Here is a 23,690-nt window from a genome sequence, read left to right on the forward strand (position 1 = left end):
ACTTAATGGGTTGTAAACTCCACTAAAAATTTCAAGTGTTCCGTAAAATCCATTTCATAGTGGAGCTGTAACAGTGTTGTGGCTCCTGGAGTGTAGGTAACACTCAACCAGGTTTAATAGTTATTTAATACTTTAATTTAAGCAGGTTTAATATACCTTTGTGTTTTCAGACTGCTGGGAAAATATAAGTTCATACCATGCTAGACTGGGCAAAAAGGAGGTGCATGAAGTAAAGGAAATTTGAAAGAAAAGGAACATGGGTTCTGGAATGGGTATCATGAGGAGGCTCCTGGATTTAAGGATGAGTTAACCAGTGGTGAAGGATGCCCTTGAAAAAACTGATGCTGCTATATTGCAGAAAAATTATTTAGACCAGTTAGACAGCCTCCAGCCTGTTTTTTGTGAGAATTTCAAGACCAGAAATGCACAGATACAAATCCATGAAAGCAAAAAATGTTCAGACTATAAAAATAATCATCAATACTAAAAGTTTTCCTTCTGGTGGGCTTCACTGCCAGAGGATTGCTTGTTCTTCAGGAGCATTTAGCAATGAATGAGATCAGTAGTGGAACAAATATGCCTGTCTGTGTACTGAGAGCTGGATTTAAAACTCTTCTTTTCTGGTAACCTTAGAAAAAAAACATTGGCCATATCCTTTTCAGCAGCCCTAATCCAGGAAAGGGACTCAAGCAGCCTCCTTGCCCTTCTGAACTTTGGTTTCCTTCACTTAGGCTCTCTAAGCTGGCATGGGATCTTTGTTGCAGCTGTGTCAGGAGTGAGAGGATCAATATGGTTTTAAAGTCTCTTCAAAGTTACTCTCAGAACTGTCAGCAACTTCTTGCAAACCATTTATCACTTCTTTGAACTCATCCATCATCTTTGGCCTCTCCAACATCCCCTAGCAGCCAGTGCCCCAGTTTAACAAGGCTCTAGGTGAGGAGAGGAAAAACCCCTGAGTGTGTTTTTAAATCCCCAAATCAGTAACTCCACCGTTTCCTAGCCTGTATGTGAACACAGTGAGTAACCATTCTCTGATCTTCTCCACACAATTTATGACTTGTCTACTATATTCACTCTAATTTGTCAGGTTCCAGAATGTCAAGTGTAATTATTTTCAGTGATACAGAAGCTCTTCTGTTCATCATTCTCCTACACATCTCCTCTCCCTCAGTACCTGTCTTTTGAGAAAGGGCAGAGCTGTTCACACAGGTTGTACAAAGAGCCTGAATTTACAAACAAGTGTATTTTCTGCCTCCAGTTCTCATAACTCTCCATTCTTCATGCCCAGGAACCCTGAAAAGCCACCTGATGTCCTGTGTGAGGTTGGTTTGGGCTACTTCAGACAGCAGCTGTTTCATTAAACCTCTAGAGACTTCCAGCTTCCTGTAGGGTCCCCTGGAAACCACAAATCAACAAGACAGTGACCTTCCGAGGCAAGGAAAGGGAAGAGGTTCCAGAGTCACACAACCTTCAGACTGGACCTTCAGGTGATGGGTTTTATTTTGTTCAGGACAACCTGCATCTTTTTTCACCCAAATAATGTGGTGCACCGACCATGCACTTTGCTGTGCTCCTTGGTGGATTTAAACCAAGAGCTGCCTCACACATTTGAAAGGCTGATAAGAAAGACACTGGCCTAAGAAAAGGTTTATGTTTATTCCTGAAGTGCCTTAGAAATTAAACACTGTATAAAATGTGACTTTTTAAAAAAATAAAACAAGTAATGTTGTATCATTTAGCACAAATAATGTTACTCATGTAGCAGAGCAACAATAGAAGCATGAACAAAGGAAAAGGCTCTGGAAAACCAGGAGAGCAACCATCAGCTCCTACATGCACATGCTTTACCTGGCATCCTAGAAACCCCACAGGTAACATCCATGGAGTAACTCCATACAGAGTCCATATGGAGATAAACTGCATATTAATATTATCAGGAACCCTGACAAACATGTTGGAGCAATGACTTGCATTCCACTACCACCTGTGTGCTAATCAAAAATAAACTGGTGACAGCATTTAATAAACCAGACCATTCTCGCAGCATCCAGGGAATAATCTCTTGCAGCACTGGTACCTTCCTGCTATTCTCCCAATCCCTTCCCTTGTTCCTACAGCCAGAGCTCCGTTTTGGCTGTGGATTGAGAAGGGTGTTGTTTAAAGTCCACTGGCTCCAACACACTCTGCCTACCTGTAGCTAATTCTCTCTTCTGGACCTGCTCACAGACTTCAGTAAATAAAATACTCCAGCTTGCAGCTCTCTCCTATATTTTACAACAGGAAATTGAAGTAAATATTATAACTTTGATATAGAATCAGATGAAAAATCTCCACTGATAGTATTTCCACAAACATTTTATGTAACAAATCCATAGCTATCTTTAAATAGATCAAGTTTGCTTCTGTTAATTTCTATATACAATATAAATACACACACAATTAAAACCCTGACATGGTAGAGTCTTGTGTCTGCCTGAAAGTTGTCAGAAAGATGGTTTTGGGAACCAAAATCTTCTCTGATCCATGATTAGCACCTCAGGCGAGCTTGGAAACATCTTCATACTGGATATCTTCGACCCGGCGTCCTTTTAAAGGTCCCTGGAGAATGACAGAGTAGAAGAAATAAGGTCACAATATAAAAGTATTTGATTCTTGAATTCTCAATGGAGAATTTATAGTAAGAGAGCTAAAGGGGGTCTGTTCATGACACAATATTCCCTGTTCCATTATTTTCAACCTGACCAGAGGATGTGACAGGGCCTTGACACTGTCCCAGAAATCCTTTCACTTTCAGGACAGTTTTTGTGTCAGTTAAAGTCCTTGCAATTTTGGGGCAAACATTATCAGCTGTTTTGAGTTAATTCACTGCTATGAATTTATAAGTAGTAAAAGATTTAATTTTGAATACAAACTCATATATAAAGAAACCTAAAAAACTGTTCTCCCTACAATCAGTGAGAAAATCTTCACAGACTTCACTGGTTTCCAGGAGTAGTTTCACCCATTTTTAATCTACATTTCAGAGTTCATGAAGGAAGAGGAAACATCAACACCTACAAGTGTCAGAGCTACAGAAAAATAACCTTTGCTTTCTGAGACCAACATTAACACGATCCTTAGGTCCAGTCAAAGCTCCTTCTATCATTGAGGCATCTGCACAGTCTTTTCCCAAGCAAATTCTCCAGAATCCAATCTGGGCTGAGTTTCTGCAGCCCTTCTTTGAATGGGATCTAACAGGGTCTCCCTCTTGCAAAGGCATGTCTAAGAAGTTTGACTTTTTGAGCCTCTCTGCTTTATCAATGAGTTTAAACATTTGTTTTGCAGAGGGGAACAAAGAAGGAGCCACACAGACATGATCACATGGCCTGATTTTAGCTCAGAGAAAAGTGATACATAAAAAACCCCAAACAAACAAATAAGCCTGAAACAAAAAACCCAAACATAATTGCTAACCATGAACAAGACAACAACTCAGCACATAAAGCCCCGTGTTCAGGTTGGAAAAGGCAGGACAAGATTCACCTCCTCCTTGCTTATTTCACATTTTTTACCTTCCCACAAAATAGTACAACAGCCATGTTCAAAATAAACATACAAAATATTTTCCAAGTCTCTTTCAAGTTCAAAATTTGCTAAAATCAGCATCCTGGCATCTTTTTAAAGGCAAACAGCAGAGAATTAGTCTGTGACGGGGGATATGTGGCTGTTTTCCTACTGGTTGGGAATATTTGGGGGGTGACCACAGCACTTTGCACACCATTAATCCCACCTGTAAGACAGGATTAAGGATAACATGGTTCTTTGTAAAAGCTCTCCATGTACAGATGGAAAGATCTACACAAATGAGAGCTTGCAGTGTTTGATACTTACAGAGTCAATGGTTATTGTCACTGAGAACCTCTTTTCATTGATGGATTCCAAGATGCCTTCATTTCCCCTGTACCCACCATTTAATACCATCACTTTCTTGCCTGAAATAAAAATAGGAAAAGAGTTACACAACTTCTTCTATGTGTTGTGTCCAACTCCACTGACAGCTGAGAGAGAGGTTTCTCCCAGCAGCTTCAGGAAGCTTCAGCTTTGTCTCACAGCTTTGTCTCACAGCCTCCCCATTTCCAAAGGGCACCTCAGTGTGAATCCCAAAATCCTACACCCTGTTTTCCTGTATGCTGACAGTGCTCTGCTTACTGCTGCCCTCAGATGCTCCACACAAGCAGTAGTGTGTACCCACCGAAGAAACACCAGTGACCCAGACAGGAGGCGAGGTCAGCTTTGCTAAGTATCCCCTGTTATTCCAGGCATGACTTTGGAGGGAAGTTACAGGATAAACATGACCAAGGGCTCTGCAGGGTTCCCAGATGTTCCTCCTGGCAGCTGAAGAGAGATGCTTTCATCTCTTCAACTGAACTGCTGGTCTTCTCAGAAAAGACTCCAATTCTGACAGAAAAGGACTGCGAAGACTGGAAGTGATCTTTAAAGGTTGTCTACTCCAACCCCTCTGCAATGATCTGAGACATCTTCAACGAGACCAGGTTGCTCAGAGCCCCCTCCAACCTGGCCTTGAATGTCTCCAGGGATGGGGCATCCATAGCTTCCCTGGGTTTAAGATGAGGGTTTCACCACCCTCATCTTAAAAAAATTCATCCTTATACCTAGCCTAAATCTACTCTCTTTTAGTTTAAAGCCATTACCATTTGGCCACTGTCCTGTTGCTACAGGCCCTGCTAAAAAGTTTGTTCCCATCTTTCTTATAATCTCCCTTTAAGTACGGGAAGGGCCTCTAAGGTCTTCCCAGAGCCTTCTCTTTTCCAGGTTGAACAACCCCAGCTCTCTCAGCCTGTCTTCTCAGGAGAGGTTATGGTACTTTCAGGTGGGGGAATTATAATTAGGCTGAGAACACAAGCAAACAGCCATACCTGGTGCAGGTATTACAGTTTCTAGATGTGTCTGATCAAGCTTCAGTTTGTCTCCAGAGTCAATCACCTTCACGACCGCCGTGTATTTGTCAATCACTTCCTGTTGTGAAAGCCAGAGGCCAGTCAGAGAAATAAAACATTTTTCTCTAAATTTACATTTCAAAGTTAACAAACTTGGCATCACAAGTCTGCAATTCTACATTGTCAACAGCAGCAGGGCCTTCTGGGCTGTGCCAAAAGTCTCCAGCTTCCACAAACTGCTGATTGGCCCCACCCTGAAGTCAAGGTCAGATTAAAAGGGCTCCTCTTGAGCATCAATGCCTGGTCTAATTGGTCACTAATTCTGTAAGCCCTGTCTGAAGGTATTATCAAACTTTGGGTCAGCTACTTTAGCTAGTCTCTTAAAGATACAGAGTAAAATAGAGGCTTCTTTTCCCCATGGGAGGCTAAGCTGGCTTGAAACTACACTGGGATCCTATCTCTTAATAAGGCAAAATGTTACTGATCATCCCCATGCCTGGCATAAACCATGTTCCACTTCTCCTATCCAGAGCTCAGTGGAAGCCAAGCCATTGGGACACACAAGTCCTCCCAGATATCCACCCAAGAAGCTGTAATTTTCAGCTCTGTGCCCTCTAGTCAATCATTCAAAACACATCTAGGTGTAACTTTTGGGGCTCTTGCCAGAGACTGTTGAGCCTTGGACTACCTAATACACATCATTTCACTGGCAGTGGCTAAAAGAAAGGTAAGATTACCAGCCTGGAGATTTTGCATGCAAATGAGATCCTGCAAAGCTTAAATATCAGTGCAAAAGTGACTAGTTTCAGCCTAAAATCCAACTGCACTGCTCTTGGTTGGATGTGTCAATAGGGACAAACCACACAGGATAAAACAACACTTAAAAAAGAATCTCTGAGAAAATGACATTAAACCAATTCAGAGGTTCCCTCCCTGCCCAGAATAAGTCCTAATACAGGTAAGGTGACATTTCAGCCCCTAACAGTGTTGACTTCAGGCTGAACAACCTGCACAATGAAACAAAATTTCCAAAGTCACAGCAGAAAAGCCAAACTATCTCACCTTAACAACTGCCTTCTTCTTGTGATACTTCTCTCCAAGCTTTTTCGTTACAATTTTTACAATGATTTCCTGAGACATTTGAAAGGAGAGAAAAAATAAAATTAAATGCCAAAATATACAAACAACTCCACAGTCTAAACTAATTGTAAGTTCCAGTTGCCTGAGTCCAAGCCCAGACTAACTCAGCCTAACCCAGACTAACTCAGTGTAGGAAGCAGGGTTAGTAACAATGTGGCTTTCAGGAATCTGTCTTTATTCTCAAATTATTGTCTCAAAGTAGCATCTCTCAAGACTTTTTTGGGTTTTTTTTTACAATTACAATTACACTTGAATTCAGGATATAAAGTGACAGACCACAATGGGTCAAGAGCAGGAAAGGGAAAAGAAGAGTGATTTTAGTTTGGAATCTGCTTTTGGATCTCTACACAAATCAATAGTGGCTTTAGAGATGCAGAATTGACTGTATTTGCTCTCATAATAATTTTTAAGACCCTTACAGGCTGCAACCAGTAGTCTCTTCGAGCTGTTCTCTTCTTCTCCTCTTCAAGCTACAGAACAACAACAAATAATCACCATTTACTTCCTCATTCCACTGCAGCTTTCCCACGCATTTCAAAAGCTGAACCAATTCTCCAGCCCCACATCAGGTGGGTTATAAAAAAAATCCCCAAACCCTAAATTAGGGTAAGTTAGTGTGTACTTGCTGCATAAAAATCAATCTCGTGACAGCCAGGAACCCGTGATAAAATGATGGTGATCCATATTTTTTTTTGGTCAAGTGTTTCTAGATATTTTCTTCTCTTGCAAAATCTGTATTTTTTTACTTCCAATACCGCAGTCATCTGGGGAACAGGCACAGCTGAGCAGCAGAAACCAATTCTCATGGGGAAATGAAATTATTTTGCCTGGTAAGATGTGAAAGTCTGAATTCCACATGCACTGAAGGGCTGAGGTCACTTCAAAGGGACACCCTGGTAGAGTGGACACTGCCATAGGCATGGGGACACACAGACATGGATTCTACATGGTTATTACCTCCATGATCTCATCCAGTGCAGATTTCTTCTTCTTCTCTTTGGGCTGACTAGAGCTATGAGCTGATTCTTTTCTTTTAACTGCCCCCTCCACCATCTGCAGTGCATTCTGTCCAAGGACACTGCTGGAAGAGTAAGATGGTGTTTTCACAGCAGATCTTACAATCTTTCCTCTACCAAGACACATTTGAAGAACTGGTTGTGCAAAAAGGCCTAATCTGCCTAATTTCATTTGTGCCAGTCACCTTCCAGACCCTGCATGATCAGTTCCTCTAGAACTGATCTCCTTGGGGTGCAAACTCCATGTCCAGTCAGGGTTACTGCTGGCAGTCCAGCAGAATGGACACAACTTAATGATCAGTTCACCACTGCACAAGCTAAGAGTTGATTGAGAAGTTGAGTTCAATGGAGAAGACAAAAGCCAGTCTGTAAATAAGGTTTTCAAATTTGAAAGGACAAGTATGAGGCTTTAGAGAAGCCACCTGGACAGAGGAACTCTGAGACATGGCAGATGTCTAGAACTCCCTTCAGACAGAGATACTGAACCCATCTGGCAATGGGAGAAAACACACGGGAATCTGTAGAAACAAATGTTACCTTCACCATCATATTCAAAATAGGCAAACAGCCTAAAAGTTGGGAAAGAAAAGAACAACCAGCACAAAAAGTTACATATCGGGGAACATCCAGGTAAAGTGAGAACTGCCTACATGCAGCTTGAGTTCAGCCATTTTTATAAAAAACATTTGAATGCAGTAAAAAAAATTAGGTGTTATCTCATGCTGAAAGAAGAAGGTGGCTGTTGTGAGGTGACAGTAATGCAATATTAATATGGCCTCAGGACAAAATTGCATGTTCTGCCTGTGGTGAGAATGTTGGAGGCACTACCAAGGGAGGATACCCAGTGGGAATGAAGATACAGAAATCACAGTAGAAGCAACTTTGAGAGAAAAATTGCATTTCAGAGCAAGTCTGGATAAACATAGCAGAGTTTGAGAAGAAACAGCACATTAAATTACAAACCAAATAGCAAGTACTTAAAATAACATCTCATAAAGGGTAACATACAATTAAAACTTAACAGCTGCAGTGCCTATATTTAAGAAGACAAACATATCTAGCTATGAGGTAACTAAGAGATTCCTGGGTGTAAATAGTAAAACAAATCTTATTTAACATATTTATTAAGGATCCTGGGACAAAGAGTCAAGAGACCAACAACATTTTGGTGTTTGGGTGTGTCAACAATATGGAGGACTCAAGGAAGAGTTTGACACCAAATGGGATTGGTTTATCTTGAAAACCATGTTTTGAAAACCACAGCATTCAACAGCACATTATGTAAGCTCAGGTACTTTGGAAAAGTTCACTCTGATTGCCTTCTTTCTATTGAGAGCTGCTAAGAACAACAAAAGCAGAAAGGGGTCTGGCTACAAGCACAGGTGACAGTTACTAGTGTGGAGCAGCCATGAAAGAGTCAAATGCAATGAAAGCATCAAGACTGCCAAGCATCAGTGCCTAGAATAAGCCATGGTGATGTCCCATTGGCTGTATGCACAAATTCAGTCAGATCTCCTGTTCAAGATCCACTGAAACTGGAACAAGGACAAGGAAGGGGTATTCAGGGGGTAAGGGGAATGAGCAGTGTGCAGGCCTGGTTGTACAGCACAGTGAAGGCTGACAGGCCAAAACTTTTCTCTGCAAATACACTGAGAAAGCAAACACCAGAGAGAAAAAGAAGTATTAATTTTAAAGGCACATATCAACATGACAGCACCTGGTATGAACTGATCATGAACATTTACCTGGGAACTTACAAACAAGGTGCAAACTATCAGAGCAAACAGCTTCTGAAAGATCCTCCCCTGGGATTGCAGGGCTGGAGAAACCCCAACTGTGCACAGTGGAGGCTGTTCAGTGTGCTGACACTGGTACACTTGCAGCACTGCAGACAGGAGTCAGTGACCTTGACAGTGGCTTCTGCTCGTTCTTAAATTAGAATTATTTCTAATCTCACTTGTCCAACAGATGAGTTAAGCAGGGATTTGACGAGGTAAGTTACTGAGGGAACAAAGAAAGCCCAGGGCTCCCAGTCTGCTGAAGGGCAGTGGGCATCAGGAGCTGTACCCACAGTGGCAGTGGAAACTCCCAGCTTCTTGTCAGCCACAGGGACAAGGGAAGAAATGCCTCCCCTCTTACTTCCCTCCTCAGAAAGGCTCCAACCCCACCCAACTACCTGTATCCTCATGCTCTCCAAACTCCACCACCCACCAACTATGATCTTCTGGTTCCATTTCTGCACCACACTCAGGAAATACAAGTGCCAGGTTTCCACAGCTTGAGCTGTGAGCACAGAAGGTGGGAAGCAGGGAAGTCCTCCTGCATACTATGCAGGGGAACTGGATATCAAGCTGACCTCCACTGCTCCTCAGGAACAGCCAACAGCTGCAGAACACACCTGTACACTGACACAGGGAAGCAGCTTCCATACATGACTCTGAAGTGATGCCTGAATCACCACTTTGCCATTAAATGCTTATCCTAATTTTGCTTCCACACTACCATTACAAAATTTACAGACAAGTATCTCTCATATGCTATGAGTAAATTAGACTACTTGATACGTGATTTCACATTTAGCCAAATTTTAGCTCACTGAAACTATTCAAGGGAGTGTCTGCATTAAGTTTCAGACTCACCTTAATCACAATTTAGTGCTTAGGGATAATTTACAAGTTTTCCTCAAAGCCTGAAATCTGGATCTATTATTGCAAAGAACTGCTTTACTGTCTCATTTTCTGCCTGGCACATATCCCATCAGATACCTTATCTAAGAGCTGAGTGTGATGAGAGGAAAGCTTTCCTTTTACCTGCAACACATTTAATTACAATATTGCCTCACACGAAAAGATGTATGATCATCCAACAGTTCCACACACTGCTGTAAGTCAGTATTATTTGCATTATTGATCCCTTTTGTCCTGCATTGCTTGTGGTTATATGATGACAATTAAATTCAACAGCTTTAGAAAGATTTATTTCAGGTAGATTCAGCTGCTTAAACGATGACCAGAGGAAGAATTTTCTCCAATTAGACAAGGCAATTAAACCTTTTATGAATCAAAATTAACAAGTCAGGAATACCCATTCATAAAAGGCAGCTGGGACTAGATAGCATCACTTCAAGTGCTTTGGCTGGATCCCTTTTCCATCCTCCCTTGGAAGAACCTGTACCTGCCTTTTACTTTACAGGCATCTGCCATGAACCACATGAATTCAAGAAGGCTCCTCACAGCACACATTTAAGATACACCAATTCACCCATTTTAAATACAGAAGGAACCATGAAGTCATTTACTATCCAATTCTGAATAACAAGGCAGGATGAGATAAGAATCCAAATATTTCAGGATGAGACACATCTTCCTGCCCACACAAATATCAATGTCATGGAAGTGCTTTGCAACAATAAGAGTTCCCTTAAATTCTTTTCTCACCTTGTTTTAGAAGATGCTGCGATTGAAGTACTTGCTCCTTTGTTTAAATTAAATGTAACTAAAAAATAAAAAGACATTACTCTATTTCTATCTTTAAAAATAACTGCATTGAAGGATGTTACAATTTTTAATATCTGCAAACAGAAAAGATCATAAATTTGAAAATGTTTACTAATCTGTATTTTGGTTCAGCTTTTAAAATAAATTAAAACTTATACAAAAGAATACTCTGCATTTCCAAGTTCCTCTTTATAACTGATCTCAAAGCACTTTATTAGGCACTAAACAGGCCTCAAGTGCTCATCTCGCTTGAATCACAAAATCACCTTCAGTAGGTTCTAGAAAATTACATCTATCAAAATGTGATTACCTTTTTCTTCTTCATTTTCTCTGTTCAGTTCAGTATAGACAGGCATTTCCTACCAAAAAAATACAAAATACATTTCAAGATTCAAACAGAAAACTGAGCCCAGATATAATTTCTGGTGATCATTGATTAGCTCAGTGTTAAAGATTACTGCAAGGTTATCACAAATAACTGTAATATTCAATCTGGCTTGATTCATAAAAGATTATAAATTGAAACCATTACAGGCTCCTGTGCAAAATTCACTAATTAACACCCCTACAGAGATGCTGCCTAAACTTGCTCACCTCCAGGATGAAAGGAAAGTGGCCTTGCTGTAGCAGTTTCCTCTATCTGAACCAGCATGATCTGCCTGGTTTCTGGATAGACTGATAACTATCTGTTATCAGGAAATTCTGATATCTTTCCAAATTTTTAGCACTGGAGGCTCAGACCATTTAAATTTCAATTAGTTTTAAATTAAGAAGCACATAATTGTATACAATTAAATGTGATTTAAATGTACCTATCAATACCTAGGATCAAATTTGAGGTTCCAGCCCTGGGCAACAACATGTATGGAGGTCATGGAATGATGCCAAATAAACATCTCCCAAATAACCTCACCAGCACTATCAAAATAGAACTTTTCACTGTGTGAATTTGATCATGCCAGATTCCCCTGGTTGTTTATCTCAACCTCCCCAGTGTACAAGGTACTTGTTATCTGCAGCCCTCGAACTTGTGAAATACCATAAATGAAAACACGTCATGCTGGTTACCAGAGTGTTTACTCTCCCTTCCTAAATTCAAGAGTGGCTTCTGAACCACTAGTCATGTGAAGAACAGTAATTATTACTCCTTTAGTACTAAAACAAGTACTAAAGTAACTCCAAGTTAGGAAGCAAAGGAAATACCAGAGGAAGGATCCCAGCAGCACCGAATTCCCCATTAACTTAACCATGAGGAGTTTTGAGCAGAAGGTTCACACACAGTGCAATTTTCCTTACCAGTTCTTTCCCCTCCAAACCTCTTCTAACTTGTTGTTCAATGAACTTAGCAGTTTTCTCTTCATCATCAAGGTCCTGTTTCTTCTTCCTCTCTTGCTCTTGTTGCCTACGAATAGTCTCAGGGTCCCTGTCGATGTACTGAATGTACCAGCCTTTGGGAGTCTCATCAACCTTGCAAAGACCTAGAAAGTCAACACAAGATAAAATAAGATTAATTCCTACAATATCAAGATCATTTCAGTCCATGTTCACCATAACAATGCAGATACTTTACCAGAGACAATATACCCCTCACTGGACTGCAAAAATTGACTTTGAATTATCTGTACTATGTGTTTCTGCCCTCCAGCTACCCAGATCTATTTGGAAATAAGCCAGAGTTGTCATAAAGGGGATGAAGTGTTTTACAATACTTTCCTTATTGAAGAAAATATTTCCTGCCCACTGAAAACACAAATCTCTCATGTATAAACAACACATACTAATAGCATCATACTAAAGGAAATGTTCCAGTGCTGCGTTATTGTAACTGACTCTGGCTAGACTGACTTTCCAAACACTCCATGACCCGTGGATGTATCCTGTAGCACAGGGGCAACCAGAGCCAAAGTAAACTTTCTGTCACCCCACAGTGCCATTTAATCTCCCTTCCTTCCACTGAGCACAGAACTGCAGAGCTTAAGCTTTAACCCTTCCATGAGGCCAGCAATGAAAACGACTGCTTGCTTCTTGTCACCTCAAATATGGAAGGATTCTGCAGTCGTAAGGAGTGTTCTAGGTTTTCTTTCTAAATGGCAAATGTTGGAAGTTGATTCAGAATTTAGCAGTACCTCCAGCAAATGCTGACCAGCAGATGAAACAAGGAAAGACGCACGACTGACGTACTTATCGACATGGTTAGCAAAGAAAAACATTTGGAAATCTGTTAATGTATATACAGGAACAGAGAGGAAGAAAGAAAAAGGAAACAGAACTAACATAAATATTTACTGATCAATTACCAGCAATTCAATTACCCAATAATTTTAAGACTTCCCAGCCCCACTCACCTTCTCTCCCTAGCCATTTTGTGAAGTCAGTCAGTGTCTCCCACTGTGTGGCATTCATGTGGATGTGTTCTCGATGGCTGATGTATTCATTGTACACAATATTATTGTGGACTCTCTTTGTTCCTGAAATACGGAATTATCGTTATTAAATACAAGTGTGGAACCCAGGACAAACCAACCAAAATGCCTTGAACTGAACCAACAAAAGACATTAAAAACAAAGAGCAAAATATTTACCAAATCGCCTCCTGAGCAGTTCTAGGAAATCATTTCGGAACTCCCTTGGGGGGATAAAAAGAAAGGATTTTAGCAAAACTTTAACAAATATGAAGCAATTTTCTGCTGTCATTAACAAATAAACATCTGCATTATAAACCTGACTATTCTTTCGATCTGAGCATGATGAAATTTAGCCACATTTCCCCTCAGTAAGGCAGCATTAAATGCAGGATGTGTGCACAGAAAAACACAAAATGGTACATGCACACACCTGAAATCTCCAAGAGAATAACAGCTTCCCAAAGGGATAAAATGGAGCAAAGGAATCTCTACACTTCCTACTAATTGCCGGTATTTCGTTACCAGGCATCTTCCCAGGCTGACTGACACGGAACACAGGGCAGGACAAAGGGCAGATGGGGCAGATGGATCACTCATCTCCCTGCTAATTCCAGGGCTGGAGCACAAAGCCTCACTTCAGGCTCGTGCTGAAGACAACTCCAGTCATCCCAGTTGTCATGTAGGTCAGCTGGACAAAGGACTGGGAGAAGCTGTGGGACGTCAGTCACACCCCTGACTTGTTGTCTCTCTGTTATGGCTCCTTTAGCTCATGTTTAGTGTGGCAGTCACTCAGATGGAGCACAAAGGTGACATATTTGTAACACAGAGCAACTTTAAACAGGATTCAGACACGAGATAAAACTATCAAATTTGACTAAATACCATGGCTCCCGGAAATCTCTTACCTAAGTTCAAAAGTGGCATACTCTAAATTTTCAAATTGCCATTAAAAAAAGAGCTGACACTAAAATGTATCACAATAGAGTGTCTCCAATGGGACATTTTCTGGCCTTAGAGGTGTAGCTGTGCAGATTTGACACAGGTACAAAGACCTGGGTAAGAATATACAGAAAACTTACTCAGAGAAGTAATCCATGAACTGCTGAGGATTTTCAGAAGCCAGCAGCAATTGCCTCTGGTGGGACTCAGACATGCAATGACATTTGAAGCCATTCTATAAAGCAAAAATAAATCCTTTGCATGTCTTTGTCTCAGTTTGCAACACAGCTGAAGAAAATATTAAAAATAATGTTTTTATGAGTGAAATTTCTTGAAGGGTCCACAGAAAACACCTCAACTCAGCCTCAGCCTAGTGTGGGGTGGTTGTTCCTCCTGACCAGACAAGCCCTTACAAAAATATCAGCTTGTGAAGTAGTGAAGCTTTTTTTTTTGGCTTGTAGTCAATGGGAAGAGAACAAGATTTGAGATTTCTGAGTAAAAGGGAGAGAGGCACAGAAATAGGTGAAGAATGATAGAATTAAACATCCTCAGGATGCTCTACTTCCCTATGGCACATTACAGAGGCTATTTATGGAGAATGGAAAACTAAAATGCAATCCTCAAAGATGGGTCAGGGCCAACAGGCTTTCTCCAAAGTGGATGAGGTCTTCTCCCACTGGGGATCCCAATAGGATCGTCCCACGACCAGCAACTGGGAACCCACCAGGTCCCACCAATCTGCCCCCAAGAGACTGTGATCCATACAAGAGGCACTGAGGTCCCCCAAAGGAGAATAAGGGTCCTCTCCAGTGCTCCCCCAGAGCGCATCAGGGCTCCCCGTGCCCCCAGAAAGGGAAGCCAGGATGCTCCCTAGAAGGATCACACTCCACAGATGGGATCAGAGCACCCACAAGGAAACTGGGGACATTTCCAAAGGGAACCTGAGCCAGCCCTGTACCCCCCTCACTCCACTGGGAAACAAGGGAACCCACACGAAGGGCATGAGGCCCCACAATTCCTGAGGGAATTGCAGCCCCCTTGAAGGGGATCAGGAACTCCTACAACGGCAATTGCAGCTCTCCCAGTGTCCTCAACAGCATTAGGGACATTTACAAGGGAGACTGACAGGACAAGGGGGAACGGCTTTAAACTGAGAGAAGGCGGGGTTAGGTCGGATATTAGGAAGAAATTCCTCTCTGTGAGGGTGGTGAGGCCCTGGTACAGGTTGCCCAGAGGAGCCGTGGATGCCCCATCCTTGGAAGTGTTCAAGGCCAGGTTGGACGGGACTTGGAGCAACCTGGTCTAGTGGAAGGTGTCCCTGCCCATGGCAAGGAGTGGAACGAGATGATCTTTAAAGTCCCTCACAGCCTAAACCATCCTGTGATTCCATGAGATCAGAGCCGCCAGGAGGGCTGGAGGACCCCAACCGAGGGGTATCCCTGTTGTATTCCCAGGAGAACCGCCCCCCGCAAGGGGACTGCGGGTCCCTATTAAGGAGCCGGAGCCGCCCGTGCCACTCACGAAGGAGCGGCGCACCCGCAGTTACCTCATCGCGGCACTGCTTCTGGCACATCTGGCAGTACCAGCGCAGCTTCTGCAGCCCCTTGGACTTGATGCGGTTGGCGATCGCCTTGGGGCTGAGGAAATCCGACTTCCCCATGACGCTGACGCCGACCCCGATCCCGGCCCCTCGGCCTTTCCCTCTCCCGATCCCACCGCCCCGGAAATGGCGGCGGTGCCCTGGAAGCGGATCGCGGCGGGGCGGCGCAGGCGCGGTGCGGGCGCGCTGACCTTCAGCGGGGCTGTGGTGGAGGCGCCGCCATGTTCGCCCGGGGCGCCGCGGTCGTGCTGTTCCAGCCACAATGGTACCGGGACGGGCTGGTTCGGGCGCGGTGGGCAGGGGGGAGCTTGTCCCGCTGGTCGGGGAGGCTCTGAGGGGCGAGGGGGTGACGGCCCTCTCGGCTGTGGGGCGCCCCGGGACGGCGGGGTCGCGGCCCTGGGCAGCCCGTGAGGGGCTGTGGGCTCTGGGTGGGGGTGGCAGAGCTGGGACCGGGAGATGAGTGCAGGGATGGAGGATGAGATTCAGGAATGGAGGGTCCGTCCGGCGTGGGTGGGGGGCGAGGGGGAGCTCGGCGGGGGTGGGTATTTGGGACAGGCAAGAGTTAAAGGACGGGTCTGTGCACGGCAGGAGACCCAGCTCTGCTCAAGAAATGGTGCAGCCTCCTCCGCTTCGTTTTAGTCGTTTTGAAAAACTAGTTTCGCTATTGGAAGCTGCTTCTTTTTTTTTTTTTTTTTAATTTGCCCTTCCGATGCCCCCGTTTGCCTCCTGTCATTACCCAAGGCGATGGATAATTAATGAATTAAATCTCCTCCTGTGCTGGGCACAAGTGAGGCCACACCTCGAGGGCTGTGTCCAGTTCGGGAAGGACATTGAGGTGCTGGAGCGTGTCCAGAGAAGGGCAGTGGAGCTGGGGAAGGGTCTGGAGCACCCGTCGGATGAGGAGCAGCCGAGGGAACTGGGGGTGTTTAACCTGGATAAAGGAGTCTCAGGGGCGACCTTATCACTCTTTACAACTCCCTGACAGGAGGGTGCAGCCAGGTGGGGGTTGGTCTCTTCTCCCAGGGAACAAGTGACAGGATGAGAGGACATAGTCTTAACCTGCACCAGGGGAGGCTCAGTTTGGACACTGGGAGGAATTGCTTCACAGAAAGGGTGATTAAACTTTGGAATGGACTGCCCGGGGAGGTGGTGGACTCTCCATCCCTGGAGGTGTTTAAGGAAAGACTGGACGGGGCACTCAGTGCCGTGATCTATTTGACCTGATGTTGTTCAGTCATAGGTTGGGCTTGATGATCTTGGAGGTCTTTTCCAACCTAATTGATTCTGTGATTCTATGAAATTGTATAGATGGGGGAAGGAGGAAGGTGTGCATACAAACCACAGGTCAGAATGGCTTGTCCCAGCCAGAGATGCTTTTTAAGAGACAGAATATCTTGACTTTACAGCTCTGTGAAAGGGACCTGCCCTTGACAGGTGTTGGTTTGCAGGAGAACTAGTGAATTACCCTAATTTCTCCTGCATTCCTTTTTAGGGGCCAAGTCAGGAATATGGCAACGCTAAAAGACAGTAAGTACAGGTTTTGTTTGCTTTTCAGAGAGGGAAAGTGTTGCAGGAAAATCATGTGTTAAAATACAATTTTGATTAGCTTCTCTTGGGTAAATTGACTGATACACCATAACATTGGTATGTGGCCTCCAGCCCTTCTTCTGCTGAAGAAGTGTCCTTCAGAAAAGGCATTGCTTAAGGTGGTTTTGGCACTAATTTAGATGTCATTTCATAGTTTTACTCGAACATATTTTAAAAATAATTTTATCACATGTGCTAAATCAGATTTTTTCTCACCTTTGAGAATTAATTTAGTTTCTTTTATGCTTATTTCCTTGTGCTTTTATGCAGCATTTGGGGAAAAAATGTTGGCTGAATGGTTTAGTTTGATAATGGCTTCCGTAAGCCATTGCTCACAGATTTTTATGCAGGGATATTGCCTTGGAATTGTGCTTGTCTGTAGGATAACTTGTTTTGTTTTCTTTTTACATCAGTGTTTTTATGAATCTTATTTTGCCACAGCCTAAAGGGGGAAGGAAATTAACTCTGTGTCTTCATACTACGGGGTCTGCTTTTTGTTTGTTCCTTCCCCTTGTCGTCTGGGAAAGATGACAATATACCTCAAATGATGTGTTTGTGAAACAGGTAGATGTGGAAGCAAAGAGATAGTAAATAGACTTTATGCTGGGCTAAATGTTAAATAAATGCTCTATCTAGAGGAAAAAACATCTCTATTATAAAGATGAATTTGTGTTAGCCACATTCCTCCTCTTACTGCTTTCTCACTGCAAATACTGAGGGCTTTGGTGAGGTTTGTTTGTGCACTGTTTGTTTATTTATTTTTTTCTTCTTTGAGGAACATGGTGAAATATTTTTGGATGGCTGTTGCTGGCATTTTATTGTTTATTTTTGAGTCGTTATGCCCAGAACAGCCCGTGACCTTCCACTCTTAACTTTGTAGTCACCAGGCGTTTGAAGTCCATCAAGAACATCCAGAAAATCACCAAGTCCATGAAGATGGTTTCTGCAGCCAAATATGCACGAGCTGAGAGGGAGCTGAAGCCTGCAAGGATCTATGGAACAGGAGCTCTGGGTGAGAGAAAGCTCTTGCACTGTGGGATGTGGGAGCAGAAAAGGAGGTTTTCACGGTGGTGATAAAATGCTGAGACTTTTTAACCTTCCAGTAATTTATTTCCAAAAGAATTTTCATCTCTAGGCCACCTTTAGTATTCCATAAAGTAGTTTATGGAAAGTGGTTCAATTTTAAGAGTTCTAATCTGCAATTCATCATGATTTCCGATTGCTTTTTTAACTTTGTGTGGTGGCGTGGTTGTTTTTATTAGTCATAAAAGCACCACAGCTCAGAACTTCCAGGCTGAATCTGTCTGTTAATGGAATTGTGTCAAATCTCCGTAGCACCTACAGCTACTGCCACACCCTCTTGTGAACTCTTGTGCTGCACTTGGTTCTGGGGCACTGGACTGGCACCGTGAACTTCACTGTGTGATGACATTGATTGTGTGACATGTGGTCAGAGAAGGGGCTGGCTTTGAGTTGTTTCTTGCTCACCTCTGGTCTGATCATGTGCAAATTTGAATAATTGTGAGGGAGGTAAAATTTATCTATCTAAGATTTGCAGCCCCTTTAGAGCTGGTTTTAGTTAGAATAATGCAGAGGTGTTTTTTAAGATTTATTTGCTTCTTGGCACCCTTGAAAAACTTGACCATCCTTTTTGTTTTTTCTAGCTCTTTATGAGAAAGCAGAAATAAAGGCACCTGAGGACAAGAAGAAGCATCTCCTTATTGGTGTGTCCTCTGACCGAGGCCTGTGTGGTGCTATCCATACATCCATTGCTAAAACCTTGAAAAATGAGATTACCAACCTCTCAAATGCTGGGAAAGAAGTTATGGTGGTTGGAGTAGGTGACAAGATCAGAGGTCTGCTTCAGAGGTAAAAACTGAAACCATAGAAGGGTTTATTCTGGGGTTTTGATTTTTTTCTGTGGTAGAAGTTTCAAGACTGCTTAGAAAACTGTGTTGGCATTGGCAGGAAATTGCTTTATGGGAACTGTACTAAATTCAAGTTCTTTTAAAAGAAATCTGCAAATATCCTAAAAGGGGTTTAGATCATCTGGATATTTGTGAAACTGCTGCACAGCACTATTATATTTTTGAAATAAATGTCTGGCAACTGGCACTGTTACAAGTGTGTGTTTTAATAAGCTATCATAATTTAACTGAAAAATGGCAAAATGTCTCTCAGACCCTAATTCAAGAAAATATTTAGTTCTGAACATTCCTAATTTACAGTAGTAAGTCAGACTTGCTGCCTTGTTGTACTTTAGAGCATCCACACCTGTTCCAACACAGGTCTGTTGTTGTTGCAGGACACATGCCAACTATTTCCTGCTGACATTCAAAGAAGTGGGACGGAGACCTCCAAGCTTTGGAGATGCCTCAGCCATTGCTTTAGAGCTGTTGAACTCTGGGTATGAGTTCGATGAAGGCTCTGTCATCTACAATCGCTTCAGGTGAGATTGTCCTGAAACTGCACTGGAAAAATATTGGGTCGAAAGCTTTAAACAGCACGTTGGCCCAGTGAAGTGATATGAAAACTGACTGTGACTTGTCATCTTCACTTCTTGGTTTTGTTGTGTGTGATGAACTGTTGGTTTCCTTTTTTTTTTTCTAATAGCTGTAGTTGGAATTCCCTTTTGACTTGTGTGGTGGGTGCTGTTATATTTACAGTCAGCGTGTCATTATATCCATGTGGCATCCAAGATCTCTTCATGAGGACTATCACAGAATTTTGTGGCATTGGAAGACCAGAAGTTGTCTCTTCCAGTTTGATTTTAAGCACTCAATTTAGAGTTAGTTGAATTGAAGCCAACTATGCTGTTTTTGGGCAGGTCTGTCATCTCCTACAAGACCGATGAAAAACCAATCTTTTCCTTTGAAACTGTTGCTGGTTCTGGTAAGTAGGGAGCTAGAAACCACCAGTTATGTGCAGTGATTAATCACAGAAAAAGTGCTCTGAACATGGGAATATGGTATTAAAACACCTTAATTTGGTGCACGTATCATATTTTTAACAGATGGTTTTATCTTGGCCAAGATCAGTCCAAGTCTGACTTACCAAGGTGCTGCAGGACAGGGAGGTTAAAAAGAAAGGTCATATGAATTCTGCTTTGAAATTCTGTCTCAAGCAAGAATTGTGCATATGTAAACTCTGTCAGTTCCAATATTTTCAGCACTGAACAACCTAAGTTTGGAGTGACTTTGCATCACTCCATAAAAATACCCCAGAATGTTTCTGCAGCGTTGTATGGGAAGATTAAAAATAATACGGCAATAATGTATTTTATCCTGGCCAGAATCTGACCTTCCTAATGTTAAATAGAATTAAAACACATAAAATACTTAGCAAAATTATAAATAGCAGAGAGATTGTGAAAATACACGTAATATGTGGAGAAAATCCCACTGTGCTGCCCTAAGTATTGAAACAGCCCAGCCTCGTAGTCTTCCCCATGATAGTGTGTTATTTTGCTGGAAGTAGCTTGGATTTCTCTGAGTCTGCTCTTTCATCATTTGCAGAAAGCCTAAGTATCTACGATGACATTGATGCTGATGTGCTGAGGAACTACCAGGAATTCACACTAGCAAACATCCTCTACTACTCCCTGAAGGAATCCACCACCAGTGAGCAGAGCGCCAGGATGACCGCGATGGACAACGCCAGCAAGAATGCCTGTAAGTCACTCCCTGGCTTTCCCAGGACTTCAGTAGTGCAGCAGGAAAGTACTGCCCTCCTTTTGTGTAATTCCTTGCTTTCAAAATGATAATTCTTAATTCTATTTTGAGTCTTGGTTTTTTGAGCCAGTTCGACTTGGATTCTTTTCTGAATGCATGAACTGTATTTAGTCCCTGGAAAGAGGGATTGCTGTCAGTTACATGAGAAACAAGCCTGGGTAACTGGAAGTGAAATAACAGATTATTTAATAGGAATATAAAATACTAAACTAATCTTGTAATGGCCAGATATTCTTTGTGCTCCTCTCATGTGGCTGCTCTGAGGATTTCCTGAATTTTTATAAACCTGTAGCTGCTTGTGAGCCAATGTAATTCGTACTGCACCGATTTAAGGGTGAGGAAATGGAAACAATGGTTAAATACTTTACCACCTGTCATGCAGCAACTTGAGAATATACAAGTATTCCTTGGCAGGGTACTGGTGGCTGAGTGAAGCTGATGTGATGTGCCATTGGGCTACCTGGAACTGTAGGTATGGCTCTCTGCTGACTGCCTTAGCTTGAGAGAAAGGGGTGGTTACTTCTGTGCTTAAAAATAATTGGAAAAAAAAATAATTGAGAAAAATCTGTCTCCTTTTGCAGAACAACAGTAACTTGAAAGAAATACCAATGGAGTTAATTGACTGTGAAATCTAATTTCAAAGCAAATGATGCATGTTTATGTTACGTTACAATGAGCTATCTCATACCCTGGTATTTTCAAGTCTGCCAGCTGTTCTGCAGATGTTTGACTCTGGTGCCTCAAGCCAACTTCTCAGGTTACTAGGCTGTCTACAGGTAGTGTTACCTGTAGGGGAAAAATGTCAAGTGCACTAAGCCCCTTGATCATTTGCAAGGGTTTACAAGACTATTTGATATTCTGTTCATACAGCTTCTCTTTATCTGTGTTTGAATACTTATTATGTGTTTAAATTCCATTCCTGATTTTTTCTAGCCGAGATGATTGACAAACTGACCTTGACGTTCAACCGCACCCGTCAAGCCGTCATCACCAAGGAGCTTATTGAGATCATCTCTGGTGCTGCTGCTCTGTGAGTACCTGTGTGGATGGGAAATTGGACCTGTTGCAGTCATGTGGTGCTTGTGTGCCAGAAAATAGGGAGGATTAGGGCACGTAGGTCCTGAAACCAAAGGGAAGGCATTCCATGGCATGGCTCCCAAGCTTTTCAGCTTGCGCAGTGCTACTAACAAGAGCGAAGTTTGGCAGTTTTTTCTGAACAGAAAGAGTTAAAAAGCTGGTGAAATAGATCTTCAGCCTCAACACACATCCTTGTCTGGACAGGGTGGGGTTTTCCTCCTTTTTGACTTTCAGTGGATTTCCCCCCTCCTCAGTTCTACCTGAATGTTTCCTGCTTTGCCTGCTCAAACAGCCCAGTAGTGTTGGGTGGGGGAGAGCAACTGAAATGCTTTTGGATAAATCAAGTGTTCAGAAGCTGAGAGTTTGGAGGGTGGGTTTGGAAGGAGGAGGGAATTTCTGGAGTCTTTTGCTTCCAAATGTGTATTTTACTTAAGTTCAATGTTTTGCTTATTTCCCTGAAACTGAAGTTTTGTAGAGGTGTGTGCTGTGGGTTACAAACCGGTGGGTTTAAACCAGGGTTTGTAGCTGCATGTAGCTCATGTGTGTTACTGCAACAGTTAAAAGTTGGTGCTCTGTATGGAAATACGTGTGTCAATATCCTGTGTGTTTGCAGAATGTCTGGAATATGTATCATGTAGCAGTTACATGCTGTATTGTGCTCCTCACAATACATTTGTGGTCATAAAGCCGTGCATAGTTTTGCCTGAATTTGCATGAGTTGCTTCCTAACCTGCCTGTTCTGTTTTTTCTCGTAACACCATAACCAGGGATTAATCGGAAAAAGCGGTTCAGCCAAACCCAAGAGGTAAAGTTATGACATGGAAACTTCGTTGTGTCTTAAAATTAAGAATTAACACAGAAAATCTGAAGTCAAGTGAGGAAGTCGAAGTTCAGTGGTTTTGGTCAGAAACTTTTCTTCTTGAAGAGCTGAGAAACTGCACATTTCTAGTTTGAATCTGTCTGGATAAAGAGTTCTTAATTTTCACTAATTTTAAGGAAAATATGTCCATAGTAGCATGAACCCACATTTGATATAATTTTCTGTGGGGTTTTTTTTCTGGATTATTTGACTCATTAGCAATTACTGTTTGAATTTTTGTGTAGTGCCCTGACCTTATGCAATGACTTAAAAATATCCATATGTAAGATGTTCCTAAAGAGGTTTATGTAGCAAAATGAACATATTATATTCAAAATTTAAAATGGAAGGAAAAATATATTTGTTAAATAGTTTGGGGGAGAGTTAAGGCATATTAATGAGTTGAAGTATTCAAATTGGAGGAGATTAACAGTTTTAAATACATGAATAAATAAATGAAAGGGTTTTAATTTGCTTCAATTTTCCTTACAGGTGAGGAGGAGCTCTTCTGAGCCTGTGGCTTAACCTGCCTGTGTCTGTGTTAACAAGACTGCTTTGTTAACTTGTGAAGAAGTGGTAAAGCTCCAGAAACCTGTAAATTCTTACAATAAACGAACTCCATGAAACAGATCCTCTTGGTTGTCTGTGGAGCAAATGCTCTTGGTGTCTAAATATCTGGGTTGGACTTCGGTGTGCTCTGAGACTTCAGTTTTAGAAGGTTGTGCTCTACATCTTGTAATGTGTCTGGCATGCAGAACATATAACTGGCTGTTCCTTTGGAAGAGTGGAAGAGATTTCCTGTCTCCACCGTGTGTTTGAATGTGCTGGTTTGTCATTGTAGTGTGGGCTGAAGGAGGAGACTGGAATAACCTCTGCATTGCACAGTTGGAACAGGTCTCTCT

General features: G+C 42.3%; 2 protein-coding genes across 5 annotated transcripts; one reads left to right on the forward strand and one right to left on the reverse strand.

The window, feature by feature from the left end:
* Positions 1-1,637: 1,637 nt before the first annotated feature.
* KIN (Kin17 DNA and RNA binding protein) lies at positions 1,638-15,639 on the reverse strand. 2 transcript variants are annotated; one of them, XM_051795241.1, is made up of 13 exons: positions 15,481-15,639; positions 14,075-14,169; positions 13,173-13,216; positions 12,936-13,058; positions 11,887-12,068; positions 10,901-10,949; positions 10,531-10,588; positions 7,035-7,155; positions 6,497-6,547; positions 6,000-6,068; positions 4,917-5,016; positions 3,871-3,971; positions 1,638-2,598 (listed from the first exon to the last, which is right to left on the reverse strand). In XM_051795241.1, exons 1-13 carry the CDS (start codon positions 15,592-15,594, stop codon positions 2,536-2,538), a joined length of 1,170 nt encoding a protein of 389 aa, XP_051651201.1. In that variant the 5' UTR covers positions 15,595-15,639; the 3' UTR covers positions 1,638-2,535. The 2 variants fall into 2 exon arrangements, with proteins under 2 accessions (XP_051651201.1, XP_051651200.1); XM_051795240.1 differs by having other exon boundaries at positions 7,035-7,158.
* Positions 15,640-15,664: 25 nt separating this feature from the next.
* Positions 15,665-23,418, forward strand: ATP5F1C (ATP synthase F1 subunit gamma). Of its 3 annotated transcripts, XM_051795242.1 has the most exons (10): positions 15,665-15,799; positions 17,027-17,061; positions 18,002-18,133; positions 18,786-18,990; positions 19,427-19,570; positions 19,949-20,013; positions 20,637-20,792; positions 21,786-21,882; positions 22,697-22,734; positions 23,281-23,418. In XM_051795242.1, exons 1-9 carry the CDS (start codon positions 15,756-15,758, stop codon positions 22,701-22,703), a joined length of 885 nt encoding a protein of 294 aa, XP_051651202.1. In that variant the 5' UTR covers positions 15,665-15,755; the 3' UTR covers positions 22,704-22,734; positions 23,281-23,418. The 3 variants fall into 3 exon arrangements, with proteins under 3 accessions (XP_051651202.1, XP_051651204.1, XP_051651203.1); XM_051795244.1 differs by lacking the exon at positions 22,697-22,734; XM_051795243.1 differs by lacking the exon at positions 23,281-23,418 and having other exon boundaries at positions 22,697-22,739.
* The last annotated feature ends 272 nt before the right edge of the window (positions 23,419-23,690 follow it).

Source organism: Manacus candei, unplaced genomic scaffold (genome assembly GCF_025592945.1).
Source record: "Manacus candei isolate 608988 ecotype Guabito, Panama unplaced genomic scaffold, ASM2559294v1 h1tg000042l, whole genome shotgun sequence".
NCBI lineage: Eukaryota > Metazoa > Chordata > Aves > Passeriformes > Pipridae > Manacus > Manacus candei.